The 18,921-nt window shown below is 40.1% G+C and overlaps 1 protein-coding gene across 1 annotated transcript in view; it reads right to left on the reverse strand.

Annotated features, from left to right (window-relative positions):
• Positions 1-18,595, reverse strand: part of TXLNB (taxilin beta) — a 40,775-nt gene extending 22,180 nt beyond the window's left edge. The window contains exons 1-3 of the mRNA XM_004442095.3: positions 18,157-18,595; positions 9,780-9,871; positions 2,910-3,080 (exon numbers count right to left, since the gene is read on the reverse strand). Coding sequence (XP_004442152.2) covers positions 2,910-3,080; positions 9,780-9,871; positions 18,157-18,595 — 702 coding nt within the window. The remainder of the gene's footprint in view (positions 1-2,909; positions 3,081-9,779; positions 9,872-18,156) is intronic.
• Between the last annotated feature and the right edge of the window lie 326 nt (positions 18,596-18,921).

Here is an 18,921-nt window from a genome sequence, read left to right on the forward strand (position 1 = left end):
CCAAACAGAAAAACTTGAAGCTTCTGAAGGACTAAAATGCATCAGAAATGGTAAATATCTGGGTAAAAAAAAATAGTTTTTGCATTTGATTTTTAAAGAAATATTGTTTAAAGCAAAAATTATAACATTGTCTCATGGGCTTTGTAAATGTATGTAAGTGTGATACACATAACAGTTATAGGCTAAAGGTGGGGGAAGTAAATGGACCTATTTTAGCTGCAACGTTTCTACATATTATGTGAAATGGAACAGTATTGACTCCAGCTAGAGTGTGAAAAGTTAAGGATGTATATGGTAATCACAGAACAACCCCTATAAAGACCAAGAGGTATAATTAAAAATCCAAGAGATAAATTAAAATATAATTTTAAAAGCATTCAAATAATCCAAAGACAGGGGTAACAAATAGCAAATAAACAATAAAATGGTAGACATATATCCAACCACACTAATAATTACAAGATATGTTAATAGACTAGTACTCTAATTGAAAGGCAGATACTGTATGAATGAAAGTAAGCAAGGTCCAACTCTATACTGTCTATAAGAGATGCACTTTAACATAAAGACCCAGGTTGAAAATAAATGGACAGAAAGAAATGTACCATGCAAACAATGAGAGTAAGAAAGCTGGAGTGGCTATTTTGATATCAGATAATGTAGACATCAGAATAAAGATTATTACTGAAGAACATTTCATAGTGATAAAACAGTCAACTCATCAAGGAGACATAACAATCATAAATGTGTATATACCTAATATCAAGGCTTCAGAAAAATACATGAAGTAAAAATTGACATAACTAAAAGGAGAAGTCAACAATTCCACAACCACACTAGGAGATTTTTAACACCCATTTCTCAGCAATTGCCAGAACAAATGGACAAAAATTCAATAAAGACATAAATGATCTAGAGCTAACTGTTACTTATACATTACACCTCTCATCTGAAGAACAGACATTCTTTCCAAGTACATAGAGTATGTTCATCAAGATAGACCATATATGATGGGCTATAAAAATTAAACGACACTTCTAAATAATCCACGGGTGAAAGAAAAAATCAGAAGAGAAATTAAAAAATAGTTTGAATATAAATCCTAATTTTGACACTTAAAATATGCGTGACCTTGGACAACTGATTTGGATTGCTGAGTCTCAGTTTCTTCACCAATGAAATGGAGATATTAACTCTCACAGGGTTGTTGTGAAGATTAAATAAAATAACATCTGTAAAGCACTTAGCACAACTCCTGGAATAATAAGGATTCTTAATTTCAGTTCATAACTGTAAGCCAGGACTGAGAGTGTGTGGCTATATCTACAGGGTCTCCTGACGCTTCCACCATTCTGTCCTTGAACGCTACCCCAAGAGACCCAGCCACATCATCCCATTCGTTAAACCTCTTTGTTGATAAATCTTCCCACTCGATTTAATTTTTGTCTCTTTGCTATACAACACTACCGAAAGCAGGAAATTTATATAAACACAGAGAGCTATTACTTGAATACATATCTTGAGTTGAGGATGGTGCTCTCATCCCAGGCCCCCATCTGACCTGGGTTTTGATTGTCCCTAGTGCAAAGATTGAAGAGATGCCGGAAGCTCATCTCCTACAACTCATAATTTGAGAGTTAGAGTTCATCAGTTCAATAGATATCAAAAACCAGTTCTATATGAGGAGCCATTGTCCTCTTCTATTTTTCTTCCTAACTCCGTTGTACAAACTCAGCAATGATCTTAATCTCTCTGTTTCTTAAAGTATCTCCTTTTAAACACATGTAATAACAATTATCTCACAGGAATATTGGTGTCTAATTAATTCTTGTTTGTCAAAAGCTTTAGGATCTTCAGCTGGAAAGGGGATTGTGAACACATGCAGGGTTATCTTGGAGAGCCCTGCGTCTTGCTTATTGAACGGAGCTAGTGTCTGTGTGTAATCAAATTAACCACACTGCTAGAGGCTCACGCTGTAATTAATGAAGCCCATGCAGACTGAATGAAGTGATCAGTCTATTATTTTTAGATTGAATAATTAAATCTGAAGAGCTTCAGTGTTTTTTCAAGTAGCTTCTTTTTTCAGCTGACTATTAACATTTTGGCTCTCAATCTTGCTTTATCGTGTAAATTAGCTTTGTGTCAATTTATTTCATGTCCTGCAGATTTCATTATCATATAAAAAATGTTGAACTTTTCCAAGTTTGTATTTTAAAGAACAGAAGTAAGGCCTACCTTAAAAGACAAAACAAAACACACTCAACATAAGAAAAAGGTGAGGGGCTGGCCAGATGGGGCAGCGACTAAGTTCACACCTTCCGCTTCCTCAGCCCAGGGTTCACCGGTTCAGATCCTAGGCGCAGACCATCAAGCGGTGATGAAGGCGAAGGTGGTGACAAAGGTGATGCCATGGGAAGGCGATGTTCCACATAAAAGAACTAGAAGGACCTACAACTAGGATATACAACTATGTACTGGGGCTTTGGGGAGAAAAAAGAAAAAAAATAGAGGAAGATTGGTAACAGATATTAGCTCAGGGCCAATCTTCCTCAAAAAAAAAATGAGAGAGGGAAAAAAAAACATAAAGGTGAGAGGGGAGGGGATGGCACATATTTTACTGAGAGCCTGCTCTGTGTCAGGTATTAACTGGCACCTTACATTTGTGACCTCATTTAATTTTTCCTGGACCACACAATGAAGTTGGTACAATCTCCATTTTACGGATGAGAGAACAGGCTCGGGAGGTAAAATAATTTATGGAAGGTCATAGGTGAGCACGTGGCTGGGCTAGTATTTGAACCCAAGTCTTTCTGGTTCTAAAGCTCATGCTCTTCCCACGGGTAGCAGAAGCATGTGTCTATGCAGCAGGCAAGAAAGAGTGTTATGCAGACACACGTGGTAGCACACACCTTCAGCGTCTTGTTGTGTCTCTGCAGCTCCCGGCACAGACTCTCCAGTTTGCTCCGGGCGAGGACAGCTCTGCTGTGTTCACCTTGTAACTGGTCCTTTTCTTTCTGGATCTGTACCTGTTTCTTTTGTAGGAGTTTTAGCTTCTTTTGCTCAGTGCGATGTTCATCGAGCTAGACATGAGGTGCAAACAGGAAAGAACACGGCAGGAATCTCTTTTGAGTTGATAGAAAAGGAACAAAACCAGAAATGCCTAAAGATCACTGTCTGATTGTTTGGAAACATTTTGCTATTATCACTGTCCCTCGGGAATCAAATGAACCCACAAATGTTATCTTTGAAATAGTTGTAGATACGGTTTTTAAGGCATAACTTTTATAGGTTTTTCCTTATCATCCTTACTGTTATTGATCTCTTCCTACTTTGAGCTTCTTTTTGGTGGTCTATAAATAGTTTTTCTCTCTTGAGTCTATCTAATGATGCCAGCCAATATAGAAAGGCATGGGTCAGCATCTGTAAATTGCCAGAATTCCCGATAACGCCTTGCCTTGGGGCAGTGATCAACAGTGTGTCTCCTTGGTTTACAGTTAGTCCTCCCAATTCTTTCTCAAAACAAGTTTATAGCAACTATTTTAAAAAATAGGAAAGAGAAAAGCAGGCTCCTGGTAAGTAGAAGATGAAGTCCTCTTTATAATTTTGGGCTATGAGTGTGAGAAAGTGTCACTGACTAGGTGCCTCAAGAAACTCAAAGGTGGGTTTGGAAGTAATTAACTGTTTTTCCAAGTTGCTTCTTTTGCCTTTCTATGTTAGGGAGATGTAACCACCAGCCATCCTGAAACTGACCAAGCCTCACCACAAGAGCTATGCCCATGACCTTTGCTTTATTTTTAATGCAAAGGTCTCTCCAGGAGGAGCTTAGGCCTCATTATGGGGAAGCATGTTCTGCAACTGAGCCTGTGCAAGTGAACACTCGCCTCTCCCTTTTGAATATTCATTACCGAACCAAAATAAAAGTTCCTGCTTCCCTTTGTTCGGGGATGCCACGACTTTGGAAATGATTCCTTGTGGCCTCCTATTTGCTGCAAATACACTTTACTTTATGAGACAACTTCCACTGGCGTAGAGTCTTATTTAACTCACCAGGAGGCGAGCCCACTTGGTTCTGGAACAAAAGGGGAAGAGAAAGTACCCCCAACTACCTAGCATTGACAATTTTTCACCAAAGCTTCAGAAATGACCACTGCACAACTCAACAGCATAAATGGCAAGTATCTGTAACATGCCCTGCAACCCCCGATCCCAGGCAACTTCCGTGCTTTTGGTGAATAAATCATGATGCTTTTGTCTGCTGAGCACAGGTGGGACCTCTTCTTACCGTCCTCCAGCAGCCACAACTGAAGTACCCGAGACAGCATGGAAAATGAAACCGGTGCACCACCAGGCTTTCCATCCCGGGATGTTAAAGTTCTGGAGTAGGGTTGCGCAATAAAATGTAGGACACCTAGTTACGTCTGAATTTCAAATAAATAAGGAATAATTTTTTACTAAAAGCATTTCCAAAGTATTCCATGGGACATACTCCTACTAAAAAAATGTGTTTACCTGAAATGTAAAGTTAACTGGGCATTCTGTATTTTTTAGTTGCAAAATTTGGCAACATTTTTATGGAATTCTAGTCGGGGTGGGGGAGTTTGGGGATCAGAAGCCGTCAGAAGCGAGCATACTCTAGGGGTGTGGTCTCAGCCTGTCAATCACTGCGGCCATAGCATGCTGGCAACCCTCTGTCCAGGGCCATTTCCTCTCTGGACCCAGTTCCCTGAGTGCCTGAATGGTGCCTAAGCGGGGTAGGTGCTTGTATTAATAACAATCTTGTTGGCTCCTGAGGAGGAAGAGCCCTGGGGAGCCCTGGGCCCCAGGTGTTCCTGGTGCCTCGCAGAGCCTGATGCAAATGGAGACACACGCCACAGGAGCCCTGATACCTGTCTCAGTTTCCCTGCCTTGAAAAAGCCTTTGTTCTTTCTGAACTAGATGAATGGGACTGTCATCCTGTCCTCAGTTCATGTCTTATTTGACTCCCTTCCTCCCTCCTTCCTCCCACGCTGATATATCCATTATAATAACCCTTGCCACACTAAGCTGGGGATATTCACACACCATATTCTGACATCATACTTATGGGCAGTTTTTACTTATGAGTGAGAATTAGCATCAGGAAAAACTAGGCCCATATTACTATAAATATTGATTGAAAGTGACATCTTTCTTGAGGTTCAATTGGAAAATCAATGATATTTTATTATATAATTCTCATGCTAACTTGCTCATAGGATAGATGAGGTTTTTACACCTTTCATTTTGCACCATAGTTAGTAGAGAGAGGTGAAACTTTTGTGCTTATATTTGGACTTTAAATGACCTATTGTCCTTTGTTCAAATTTATATATTGTTATTATTGTTATTGCCATTACAGTTTAGACTTTACCTTTTGAAGATTAAATCACATGTCAGTGTTCCTCAGCCTTAGCACTATTGACATATTGGGTCAGATAATTCTCTGTTGTGGGGGCCTGTCCTGTGCAATCTAGGTTGTTTAGCAGCATCCCTGGCCATGACCCTCTAGATGCTGGTAGCACCCCCAATGGTGACATCCAAAAGCTCTCCAGATAGACATTGCCTATCGTCCCATCGTGGGTCAAAGTGCCCCTGTTTGGGGAACACTGCCCTGTGTGGATTCATCTGAGCATCAGGAGGAGGATACCCCACATGTGTTTCATAAGTTGGAAGAGATGATTTCTGCTTGTTCATCAACCATTTAATGTCCTAGTTTTACAGCAAGATCATCCACATTTGAAATTTAGCTACATCTATCTTGCTTTGCTCTAAATAAAAACTCAACTCTCTGACAATTTTTTTTTTAGAGTGTGGCTAATTTTGCTCAAGTACTTCAGATGTATGTGAATGCATATTGGATTTCTTAATGAATGAAAGCAAGCATATTGCCACTGAATCAACTCCAGTCAAATGCTGGCGTTGTGATTTAACAATGCACTTAGATACGGTTCTTCAGTACAATTGTAATAGGCATAGAGCACTTTTACCTGCAATTTCTATTGTTCTCCCTTTCTTTTTTGTTATTAAGTTAAAAGAGTAAAATTAATGCCAAGTACAAATTTAGACTAGTATTAGTGATGTTGTAACTACATTAAAATTGAGGAAATTTGCAAAAAATATTTCTCCCAGGCCATTTCTTAATTTAATCATGAGGTATTCTTATTTATTAATGAATTTACCCTTATTTATTAGTGAATACAATAGTAGATAATACTACAGGATTCAGAATCTGTCAAGGTAAGTGAGCTAGAGTGGCAGTTTGATTCACAGCTTTGAATTTGATGATTTATTCTTTGTTAACACTTATATTTCAAACACTTTCTATATTAATATCCAAATCAACGAGCAGGGAAATAGATTTTAGTCTCCAAGTAAAAGATGGAAATCCTTCATAATTTTTCCTTTCCGAAGAGGAAATGTAATGGGTTTTTTGGGTCAGTTTTCTCCAATTCATTTTTTTCTAAAATGATCTTGTGGGTTTTAAAGTTTATTATGGGACATGAAACAAATGCCCAAGTATAGCAATGAGGAGAATCTTTGGAACAATACCCTCTGTGGGGGTGACTTCTTGGCTAGGAGGGGGAGTAGGTGCAGACAGTTTCCAGAGACCAAGGTGAACAGCCCGGGCTCCTGGGCAGACTGGAGAAGTGATTCTCCTCCCATGTACTGCTGTGGGCCTCAGCATGGTGAATGGCTTCCTGTGCTAGTCTAGAATGCTACCCAGTCTGGCCAATTACAGAATATGGCACTAGAAACTAAACATGAATGGCCTAGATATGAGTAGATAAATTGAAGGGGCAAAAGGAAAATGATGTGGAAAATATTGAAAAGAGCAAGGATGGACAGGTGAAAATGGGGGCCATATTTTTGGTAAAAATATTACTATTCTTATTATTTGCTGAGGAAGATTCACCATGAGCTAACATCTGTTGCCAACCTTCCTCTTCTTTTTGCTTGAGGAAGATTAGCCCTGAGCTAACATCTGTGACAATCGTCCCCTATTTTATAAGTGGGTTGCCGCCTCAGCATGGCTGCTGAGTGGTGTAGGTCTGCGCCCGGGATCTGAACCTGCCAACCTGGGCTGCTGATGTGGAGTGTGCCAAACTTAACCACTATGCCACCAGGCCAGCCCCCGAAAAATATTATTTTTGTTGACACCTAACATTTTATGGCATTGAAATTGTTCATAGATGGTTAATAGCTGATATTAAACAAGTTGCAATAAAATTGGTCCACTGATACTTTATAAATTTCTGCCATTCTTTTGGAAAGTAACAAGGCCATTAAAAAAAAAAAAAGCATTCATACTTGTTTGATTTAGTAATCCCATTTCTGGAACTTTTTCATAAAATCATAAAAAAGAAGAAGGAACAAATCTAATGAAGATAATGTTCACTGCAGCAATATTTGGTAAAGCAAATAGTCAAAAGAATCTAAACGTCCCCAAATTAGAGAACCAGTAGATATGGCCACTTAATGAGAAATGACATAGCTTTTAGAAAATGTAATTATGAAGACTATAAACTGCATGGGAAAATGTCTGTCACATGAGGCAAAAAACCAGATACCAAATTATATCTACCTTACCCTGGTAATTATAATAAAAGGTATCTGCACATATAGCACAACTGGAAAGGAAGATGGATAAATCAAAGTTTGTGTTTAGATTATGGGACTAGAGATGTTTTAACTTGTGTTGTGTATTCAGCATTTTTCTTATATCATCATGATGTGGTTTATGTGATTAAAAAATAATTTAAAAGTATCGTTGGCAGAGTTGAGCAATCAGCCAGTCTCTCTGGGTCTCAGAATCTCTCTGGGTCTATTGCATGACAATTCAGCATAAGAGGAGGCATGAATACAAAGGAAGAAAGGAAAGAACAAATAGGGATTACAGGACTAAAGTGATAAATAAATGGCAAGCAATAGGATATATTGGAGCATATGAGGAAGCCATTTGGTGTAAAACTAATTTGGCCTGAGCTTTTTTCTCCAAAAGGGCCTGTAGCCTTTGAACATGCATTGTATATCTGCTTTAAACAATTAACATGTCCCAAAGACAAGAACAAATGGCCTTAAGATAATGATGAAACTTCCTCCACATTGGCATTTCCTTAAGGATAAGCATTTCTTCCTAGGCTGGGATTTGATTGCTGTGCTCATCCTGTGACCACCCAACTCAAGACAACAGGCCTGCTACCTACCGCACCCATCGAGACCTGATACCTGCTGTGTCCATCAATCACTGTGCTGACAGGGCAATCTGACAGGGCAATCTCGTGACTATTGTAAAAGGGACATTGCAATTATATGTGATACATGCTCTTTGAGGGTATATGACTGCTCTGTACACCCCACATCTTTGGTGCCCTTCTTTCCTTGGGGAAGGTAGGCCCCGGGCTATATGATCCTCAAATTTGGCTCATAGTAAACTCACCCCAATTTTGATTGATAGATTGACTATGGATTATTTGTGTCAACAAAAGTCAGAGTGAAAAAGAAAACAAGTCACTCACTAAACTCTACTCCATCAATAGGGATAAGATGCAACCAGGGGCCTGACGGCTCTGTGGGCCTGAAGCTTATTCAGTTTTGGAGGCCCTCTTTTAAAAAAACACTAAATAAAAAACAAAATTAAGAAAAGAGAATTATGTCCAGGGCGTCCGAGGGGCCCATGCAAGTGGAAGACCCTGACTGGAAGCTCCTTTAGCTGCACGGTAAATCTGCCTTCGGGAGCAGTTCAACTACTGCTGGGAGGAATTGTTTTGCTGTGTATGTGGACTTAAGTTTCATTCTCCTGTCACTGCTTCTCCAAAAGAAATAAGTAAGTGAAAAAATTTTTTTAAAGAAAGAAAGCAAAAAGGAGGGAGAAGCACATTGCCTAGCTACACTTAGAGAGTGCCACAACCCAGCTGTGGGTCTCGTGCACCCCAGGGTAGTGCACAGACCTCAAATGTAGCTCCTTTATCAAGTTCTTGTGAGAGTTCATGGAAACCAGATATGCTGGCTTCACTGAACTTTCTCCTTTTTCCACCTGGCCCATGAAAAGAGGACTGGCAAGGAGACAATCCACTTCATGGATTCTCTGGCATCTGGGAGGGCTTCCCTTCCTCCAGTGGGGATTGAGAGTGATTGAGAGGGAGATTGCATGGGAAGGACCTAGAACTGAGCACAAAGCAACCACATCAAAGGCTTTGCCATTGTGGGGGAGGGGAGAAGAATGTAGAGCAAAGAGAAAAGGAAGGAAGGGAGGGAGGGTGGAAGGGAGGAAGGGAAGAATGGAGGGAGGAAGGAAGTTGTCAAGACCAAATGAGATTATGTCACCAACTGAGGGCTGGGATTAACTCAACCCTCTGTCTTCCTGAGTGGACGCCCTGAAAAACCTTGGGCACAAGAACTGCATGAAAGTTTGCCTTTATGTTGGGTGTGTTAACATTTTATTGCACAACCAGAAAGAACTTTTAAATATCCACAATTTTTAATTATCTATATTTCTCTCTTCCATCCCCCACATTATACACATAATTGGAGATGGAGAAGACTCCAATTCTATCCTCTTTCTTCCTTTTGCTGTTATTCCTCAGTTTTTCTGTTTCATTTTCCTTTGAAAAAAATTCTGCTTTTATGAATTCTAGCTTTGGTTTGTCTGAATTGACCCACCATGGTCTATAATGAGGTACCGGAAAAGCTAATAGCCTCCTTTCTTGGCTCTAACCAGAACCTGAATCTTTCTGACAAAAAGAGCTAATCAAAGATCTTACCAATTCAGCATACTTCTTGAATAAGAAATCAAGCTTTTCTTCAGGGGTTTGCAGCTTGTTCAGATTTTGCATTAGCAGGTTGGCTTCTTTGCCTTAAAAGAAAACAAAAACCATAAAGACATTTCTAAAAATAAATGTTGAACTTGAAGTCAGATGATATGGGCTAGAATCTTAGATTGTTCGCTCGCTAGTTAGTATCCAACCAAGGTTGGCCAAGCCACTTAACCTAGGTATAACAATAGAACCTCAGATATAATTTTCTTTTCCTCTGAGAAGGGATGACACCTACGTGACAGAGTAAGTGAGGACTGGCTGAGAAGTTTGTGAAAATGTGTGGTACAGTGTCAGGCTCATGGTAGATTCACAATAAATGTCTGCTGTAACAGGAGTCCCCAAATTTTCATCCCAAGAATCCATTCTTGTTACTTCTCCCCAGAGTCTAAATATTTGAAAGAATTTTGAGATTTTTGAAAATATGACACATGGAGTTGCTAGAATTCCAGCCCAAAGCGGAAGAATTTGACAGCTGTCTGCCCATCTTTTTGTCTGTTTTTTTTGTTTTTCTCCTTTTAGTACTTCTTTCCTCGTTTTTTTTATTTTTTTTATTTTTGGTGAGGAAGATTAGCCCTGAGCTAACATCTGTTGCCAATCCTGCTCTTTTTGCTGAGGAAGATTGGCCCTGGGCTACCATCTGTGCCCATCTTCCTCTAGTTTATACGTGGGATGCCTGCCACAGCATAGCTTGATTAGCGGTGCATAGGTCTGTGCCTGGGATCCGAACCTGCGAATCTCAGGCTGCCAACGTGGAGTGTGTGAACTTAACCACTACATCACTGGGCTGGCCCCCCCGTGCTCTTTTTTGGGGGAGAATAATTCACTTCTGTTCATGAGCCCCATCCGTGAGATTTGGGTGGGAATAACTCTGATCACATTTCCTATGAAGCAGAGAATAAAATCAATGTAGAGAGAAAAAACGGAGCCCAGACATGGAGGGCCTTTTCCACAGGCCTTTTTGTGTCTCTGTGAGAGAGTGTAACCTCCCTGGGCCTTCCTTTCTCCCACCCACGCCTTAATCTTCACCTCTCCTGACAACCTCTCTCTTTAATCAGAGCAGGGAGGTCAAGACACACTGTAAAGCCCATGTTTCCTGATATAAATTTGCTTAAGAATATTAACAATTTTGACAGTCTTTCCCCCAAACAGGCATTTTCCCTTTGCTGGAATATTGGCTTTCATCCTGGAGAGGCAGATATATCATGGAGTTAGGGTGTGGGATGTGAACTTCGGGATGTGGGACATACTTGGACAGTTGTGTATCGCTTACCAACAGGGAATCATTCTGAGAAATGTGTGGTTAGGTGATTTGGTCATTGTGTGAACATCACAGAGTGTACTTACACAAACCTAGATGGTACAGCCTACTACACACCTAGGCTATGTGGTACTAATCTCATGGGACCAGCGTCGTATATGTGGTGTGTCATCGATTAAAACATCGTTATTCAGTGCATGACTATACTAAAAAATTACTCCTTATTTATCTAAAATTCAAATTTCCCTTGCCATTCTGTATTTTTATTTGCTAAATTTGGTAACTCTAGTGGCATCAAGGAATTTTTGGTCTAGAAGGAACCTCAAAGAGCATCCAGACAACTGGTTAATTTTATAGATTAAGAATCTAAGGCCCAGAGAATCCCAGAGTTACATAATTAGCACTGGCAGAGCCGAGGCTTGAATCCAACGTTAGTCTACTTGCCCTAAATCACTCCACTCTCATGTGGAATTCTGATGCCAGGGGAACCTAGGGAAAAAAAAGGAAACTTTTTTTGAAAAAAATGACCTCATTCTAACAGCTGGTTTCCGTCTATCTTTGCCCAGCGAGTCAGTTCCGACTAGAGACAAGGCCTAAGACGGGAGAAGGTGGGGTGAGTGGTGTTCCCACCAGCTCTCCAATTACAGCCTGCAGCATAACGTGCGGCCTTTAAACTGATAATCACAGCTGCCCCACCCCCACTGGGACCGTGCCTTCCAGTTCTTTCTCCAGCACAAGAATGGGCTTGCATCCATCATCCTTGTCTTCAGTCTGTGGAAGGTGCACACATGAAGACTGCTGTCCTGAGTTAGAGGGTCATCTAGTGGAGACAAGAGACTGTACCGTTGATCAGATTTGGCCCAGGACCCAGCACCCTGGCCCATGGCAAGTGCTCAGTAAATGTTGGTAATAATGGAACAAAACTCAGCTGACTGGTGCACACTAGTATCACGTAATCAAATGAACACTGTCCTGAACACAATTTAGTGACGGACTAGATGAAAGACAGGTCTTACCCGCACCTGTGACATGTAATGTACGATGCCTCTCAGTGTGAGTGCCGACATAAAAAATTATTACAGGTCTCGTTTGGGGGAGATAGAAACACTTGAGAGAGTCCAGTGGGTCTCTTTTTCTCTCCACATTAAGTATCTTCTCTCCTTTTTGTTTTCTTTAACTGTGAGAAGAGGGTTTTTTTTAATCGTCACACTCATTGAGGTCTCTTTCTGCTCTCATATTCTATTATTTTGTTTAGATTAACGTTTAGATGCATGACTACCCTTCAAAAATGATTTCTCCCTTCAACAAAAAATCCGAGAAGTTGGAAACAGGCAGGTATGGAATCCATAGATTTGTGACATCAGAGGGCTTAGCGTGTAAACTTCCATTGGTTTTGCTAGGCTAGAGTGCTGTGTGGGGTTACTGTGGAAGAGGAGAATAGAAAGAGATTTGCTCATCTTCTAAGAAAAGCTGTAATTACAATTCCACGGAAATGGGGTCATTTGGTGATAGTGTCAGACACAAGAGGAAAAATCCACTTCATTCAGGGACATTTTATCAGGAGGGGATGACCTGCCTTCTTCCCAATGTGTCATTCTAAAGCAATGTGATTGTGCTTAGTCATAAGGAAAGCAAAGGACAGACCTGAAGTCTTAAAGCTGGGGAGTCACGTGGTGGGCATCTGGCCTCCACCCCACAAAATGCTCAGTTTGGTAGCAAGTCTACACGAAAGTAGAACCACCTGGACAGTAAGAACAACCACGTGACAGATGGCTGTGCCACTGGCACAGTCATAGACTGAGGGAGTATTCATTATAAAGGAATTATTTTTACATCAAAGAATTTAAAAACCTTAAGTGAAGACAATGAAATTAGCTATAGAAATGTAGACTAAGATTTTTCTTAAACCTTTACCATAGTAATAACTGTTTATACTGCTTGGTGATAAATTATGTAGATTTAATGAGTGTTCCAAACTATGCTTTTTTTCTTCCAAAATTACCTTTTAGAACTTTGGGGCTAAAATTTGGTCCTAGATACACGTGTCCCTCTCTTCACCCTTCCTGATTTCCATGGGTTGTGGCAGAAGCTTAAAGCAGGAAAAGATGGTGAATGTTGTGTTTCAAGCATTAGACCCAGATTCACATTTTAATGTTAATTTTGTTTTCTTTCTAATAATTTAAAAATAATGAGTGTGATACAAATAGTTCCTGAGCATCTATAGATATCTTTTAAGGGAAATAAGATTCATGTACCTAGAGGATAGGAAGGACAGTAGAGTTAAATTCACACTGAACGTGAGTTCTAGAACTGACTCTGCCATCAACTAGTTGAGTAACCCTTTTTTACAGATTTTTAAACCCTCTGAGCTTCAGTTTCCCTGTCTATACAATTAGTAGGTTGACTAAATGGATTCTGAGTTCAGCCTCTAAGATTTGATGATTCCATGACTGAAATAGCTTTAATCATTTTTAGCTTGATTTAACATTGTTTGGATGTTATATTTGTCTTCCTAAAATGTTTTTGTCCACTTTTTGAATTTATAAAGATTCTCTGACCCCTCCTGGTTATGGTTTTTGTTTGTTTCTCTTGGTTTTATTGACTCTGTCAGTTTTGAAAATACTACTTTCATGTATTTTCTCGTCGCATTGTTTTCCAATTGGCCAACATTTTATATCTCTTGTATTTTAGTGACCTTGGTGTGTGTATTTGGAAGTTTGGTCTCTCACTCTGTTGAGGGGTGGATCTGGACCTTTTATTAGGTCAGTTGATGATGTGTTTAAACTACTGGCAATTTCTCGGCTATAACTATAAAGAAAACTTTCTTAAAGAGAAAAAACTTGAAGAGTCTAATAATGAAGAGATTATTCTGGGAAAACAAAATAAAGCAAAATCTTATAATGAAAAAGAAAAATATCAGAAAGAGCAGTAAGATGCTGATCCATCCATTCTCGACTCTGGTCAGAAGAGAGAACAAATCATTTTGCTCTAGATGTTTTTCTCTCCCCTTCCATCTCCTTTTCTCACACCTCCTCTCCTTTCGGGATCTGGCCTAAGTTCTAGCTTCTCTAGGAATCTACTCATGAACCTTTTAGTCTCTGCTGACTCCTCTTTCCCCAGAATTCCTCTGGACTCCTGCCATCTCTTCCAGAAAATTCAGCACCTGTATCAAAGCAATAGATTATGTCCCTCTCAGAGTGAAACTAGAAATCAAGCTAGAATGGATGAAGCAGACCATCTGGGAAAGTGACCATTCTAAGGCAGAGTAAGTAACTGGCTGAAGACATTTCAGAAGACAAATGTCCTAGTCAAGATGCCCCTCAGAAGGCAGAACTGAAACTCACCTGTAACTAGAAAGACCAAACCCATTAACTGAGCTACAGTAAACACTTCTCAACAACAGCTCTATTGTTTTTATATGCCTTCTGTCCTGCAATATTAGTGACTTCAGTTCTGCCCCTTGCTTCCTTTATGACTAATCTCACAATCACGTCAACTAGTTGAGTAACCTTTATTGCAAACACTTAAACTCGAGGCTTCAATTTCTCTGTCTATAAAATTAATGGGTTGACTAGATGGAGTCTGAGCTCAAAATGGACCTGTGGATAGGCTTTGTTTTTCTCCCGGGGTATTCTATCAGTTCTCAACCTAAAAATCAGAAAGTATATTATATTTTACCATTGTTTTGTGCTTATGACTATGTGCTGCTTCGGCAGCCCATAGAATATTGGCAGAGACGTGATTAATAAGACACTTGTGAGCCTGGAGGATGGAGTGGGAAGCAAGGGGGATACTTTAGATGTTAACAGGATGTGTCATGGTGCTGTCTAATTCAGAATCTGTTTTTGTTTCTTTCAGTTCAGATGCAAAGGAGAAAGTGGCTCTACCAACTAAAGAGATTTTAAAATGCTCCCCCAAGTGCCCTGGTGTGTAGTGTGTTGATTGCAGGAGGATGTGCAGCCTCTAAAGGAGATAGAGGTCTTGATTGCTTGGGTTGTAGAGACATTTCCCAAATATTCAGAGAAGTGAAAGAAGGGTCTTTTAGTCCAACAAGTTTCAGAAATGTTATAAACTATGCCCATCACTACTGGAAATTTTCATTGTCGTATATATTTAAAGTCAGAGAATTTTGGCGATAAGGAAACTTTAACTTTGTCTGAAATCTCAAACAGCCCAAAGTGGACACTGTGGAAACTTTTGGGTTAGAGAGTCAGAATATTTCAGCATCTCAAAAATACCAATAAAGCAACTATTATCTGATAAACATACAATAATTAAAGACTCGTCTTTGATCAAGTATGTGAGCAAAGTCTAAGGCTATATCTTCAGGTACAGGTTGAATGACTTACTAAAATTCTACTGAAGGTCCATATAGGTTCTAAAAGAAGAACACAGATGCACTTCATATTTCCTCCAAAAGGGTAGAGGAAGCACTTTCTGAAGCATCAGAACCGTTGCTTCCAAAAGCTGTTTATGTCAAAATTACCCGGGGTGACTTGGCCCCACTCCAGACCTACCAATTCTGTGTTCAGGAAACAGCATTTTTGACAAATTCTGTACCTGATTCTAGTGCACACTTCAGTTTGAAAATCATTGGTCTAGACGATGGTGCAGTGTCATTTAATTGATAAACAGCCAAGAAGGCTGCTCAAGTCCCTTGCGGACAACTGAAATAATATTGTCATATTTTGATTAGCCTAAAAATGTTGTTTTAATTCATAACGTAGCTGAAATGGTACAGTGTTTAGAAGAATATGCTGATAGTATTCAGAGAAATGCCAAGGAAGGGTCAGCAGCTTACACACATGTAATTAGGTGGACCCACCTGGGTGCTCTGATACACAAACATTGGTTCTGATCAAACACATTCAATTGAAATTTGGTAACCTGTAGATAGTGGCAGAACTAAAGTTGTGGAGTTTTTTCTTTCTCTAAAATATTTTGATTATTGGTAATTATAAGGTTACCATAGATTTTGAAATAATTCAGGGAAGACAGAGTAGTGGTCATCTTGAACTTTACCTCTGCTTTCTTCATATCCATGCCCCCAATACAACACATACAGATTCCTATATAGAAGTAGTTTTAGAGTGATAAGCAAAAGAACTTTCCTGGTTAGGTACACTTGAAATCATTCATCTCTGCCATGTGATTTTGTATTGTCTTATGGAAAGTTTAACAATGACAAATGCAAAGGGATATTGCTGAGATGCTTTTGATAGAGAAGGAAAAATGGCTCTGTAAAACAGAGCAACTTCATTCTCTTTCCCAGAGTTCCAGAACACTAGAGTGATGCTAATCTTGCGATTTGGAATTTGGTATTAGTTGGGTTATTTTAATCTTTACGCTGGGTAGGTCAGGTGTGCTATTTGAATGTGCCTTTCAGCCCTTCTTGCAAGTATTGCCAGCAATGGGTTTTAAGCATCATAGTGATGTCCTATGTCAGCATAGACATACTTTTGGGTTTACAGATAACCTGTTACTGGAGTCTGAACCCAGTTCTCACTCCAGTACCTGTGATCCTTCACTCTGCCACACTGTCTTCCAGAAATGAGTAAGACGTGGTCACTGCCCTTGATAGATTCTCCATCCAGCTTGGGAAGTAGGCATGTAAATAAAAGATTACTGCAGAAAAATTAATGGAGAACTAAGGAAGGCGATGCTTCCTCTACCTGGGCATGTCAGAGAATGTATCACAGAGGTGGCATTTGTAGAGAGTGCTACAGGGAAATTCACCAAGGAAGGAAGACAGAGGGACTCTCATGTGTGCGGTAGCATGCTTTCACTCGTAGCTAGAGAACTAACTCTCTCACCCTCTTTCACAGCCATTTTTGGTGTAACCAATCCACCATGCTCTCCTAACAATTTTCATGTGCCTGTTCTCGCACTGCCCTATGTAACAATTAGTTTGCATGTTTGTTTCTCTCTCCATACCTAGAGTGCCTTAACCAAACGGTCTTGAAGATTTATTTATCTTTGTGCACCTAGCACAGTGCCTCATGAAGACTAGACATTAATGAATATTTTGCTGAACCAATTAACTAACCAGAGTAAAAATATTTTCTGTAATTTTTGGCATTCTATAATTGATACATTTCCTAAGTTTTGTTAAATAAAAGAATATATAGTAATGGAACATACTACTAAGTGATCTAATTGACAATCATTTTATATACAGAACCATCCCTATATTTATATTTTGTTTAAATCCAGATTCCACTAGCTTTGCTTTAAACAGTTTTCCTTTCATTCATTCACTCATTCACTCATCCTAATAACAAACGTTTATTGAGCATCTAGCATATGCCATCCACTGTTCTAGACACCAGGCATCCAGTGATATCCAAATATACACAGTCTCCGCTCTTGAGGTAAAAGAGCTGATGGGGAAGTCATGCATGAACCAAATAATCACAGAATTAAATGCACACTCTCAAATGCTGATAGACACTAGGAAGGGAAGATGCATGGTGCAATAGAAACAGAAAACAGGAAGACTTTATCTAAGGTTGGGCTAAAAAGATGCCATTTGAGTTGTGAGCTGAAAAATGAGTTAAGAGTCCAAAGGGCTGAACTGGGGAATGGGCAGGAATTTCTAGGTGGAGAAAATAGGAGGGACCCAGGCCCTGTGAGGGATGGAGCATGGCATGTTCAAAGAACTGAAAGAGAAGTTCAGAATGTCTAGCTGTTAGGCTGTAGTAGTGGTGGTGGTGACAGGGGCAGAGTGTCCAGGAAGGGGATGTTGTGGGTTAAAGTGATGGGACACAAAGCTGGAGAGATGCTTAAGGCCTGAAAGACCGTATTAAGAATTCTGGCCTTTGTCCTAAGAGCAATGGGAAGCCATTGAGGACAGAGGGTAGGTGCGTGACATGTTGAAAGTTCACTTTAGCTCTATCTAGGGGAAACGCCTGGGGACAAGTACAGTAAGAGAAGATGCAGGGAGATCCTGAAGGAAGCTATTGTAGTAATCCAAATATGACATGTGGCTTCTAGTAAAGGCTAGAGGAAGTGCCCCTTCTAGGAATAATTCAAAGAAAAGTCATATATTAGAACATAACTACTTGCCTAATCCTTTTAGGATTTTCTTTTCCAATTTTTGCTCTTTACTGCTGGCAGGCTCTTTGGCTGTGAGGGGCTCTCCAGAAGCCACGGGTTCTCTCTCCGTCTCTTCAGTGGCCTCCTCGCCATCCCCATCCTCATTGTCAGGTGGTTCTGGGTTCTCAGGCTGCTCCTGGGCCTTGGTGGGACCCCCTTTCCCTGCCGTGCTGGCAGTAGGCCCGTACGTGTTGATGATGTCTTCCAGTTGTCGATTCAACTCTTCAGAGATATCATGAGCTCCCTGCTCGGGCTGCACACCTGCCTCCTCCTCTGATGCTGGGAGTGGGGTTGAGGAAGCCTGATCATCTTGCTTCTCCAGGCCATTTTGAGCGGGTAATGATGAAATGTCCCCAGGAGGTGTCGATTGGGGGTCCCCCGGGAGTGGCACAGAGTGATTCGTCTCCATACCGGGAGTAGAATCTAGTGGAAGCCCAGCAGGTTTTATGTAGTTAACCTAGTTAAATGTAAATGGTAAGGATAGCCTCAAACGGATACCTACTAATTACAGTTTCTAACATAGAGTGAATGTACTTTCACAAACCATCAATATTGCAATTAAGTAGGTAGGAACAGTAGGAAGCCATTTTTCCAAATTGGGTCTTTTAGCATACTTTGGTGTTGGTCTTTTTGGTGGACATATTTGTCATTTTGCTTAGAATAGCCCATTTGTGTTGCAATTCTCATATAATTCTATGTTGATTTACAGTCATTGGAAGTACATGGATGTATACA

Source organism: Ceratotherium simum, chromosome 38, assembly GCF_057802395.1.
Source record: "Ceratotherium simum simum isolate JZ-2026a chromosome 38, ASM5780239v1, whole genome shotgun sequence".
In the NCBI taxonomy this organism is placed as follows: domain Eukaryota; kingdom Metazoa; phylum Chordata; class Mammalia; order Perissodactyla; family Rhinocerotidae; genus Ceratotherium; species Ceratotherium simum.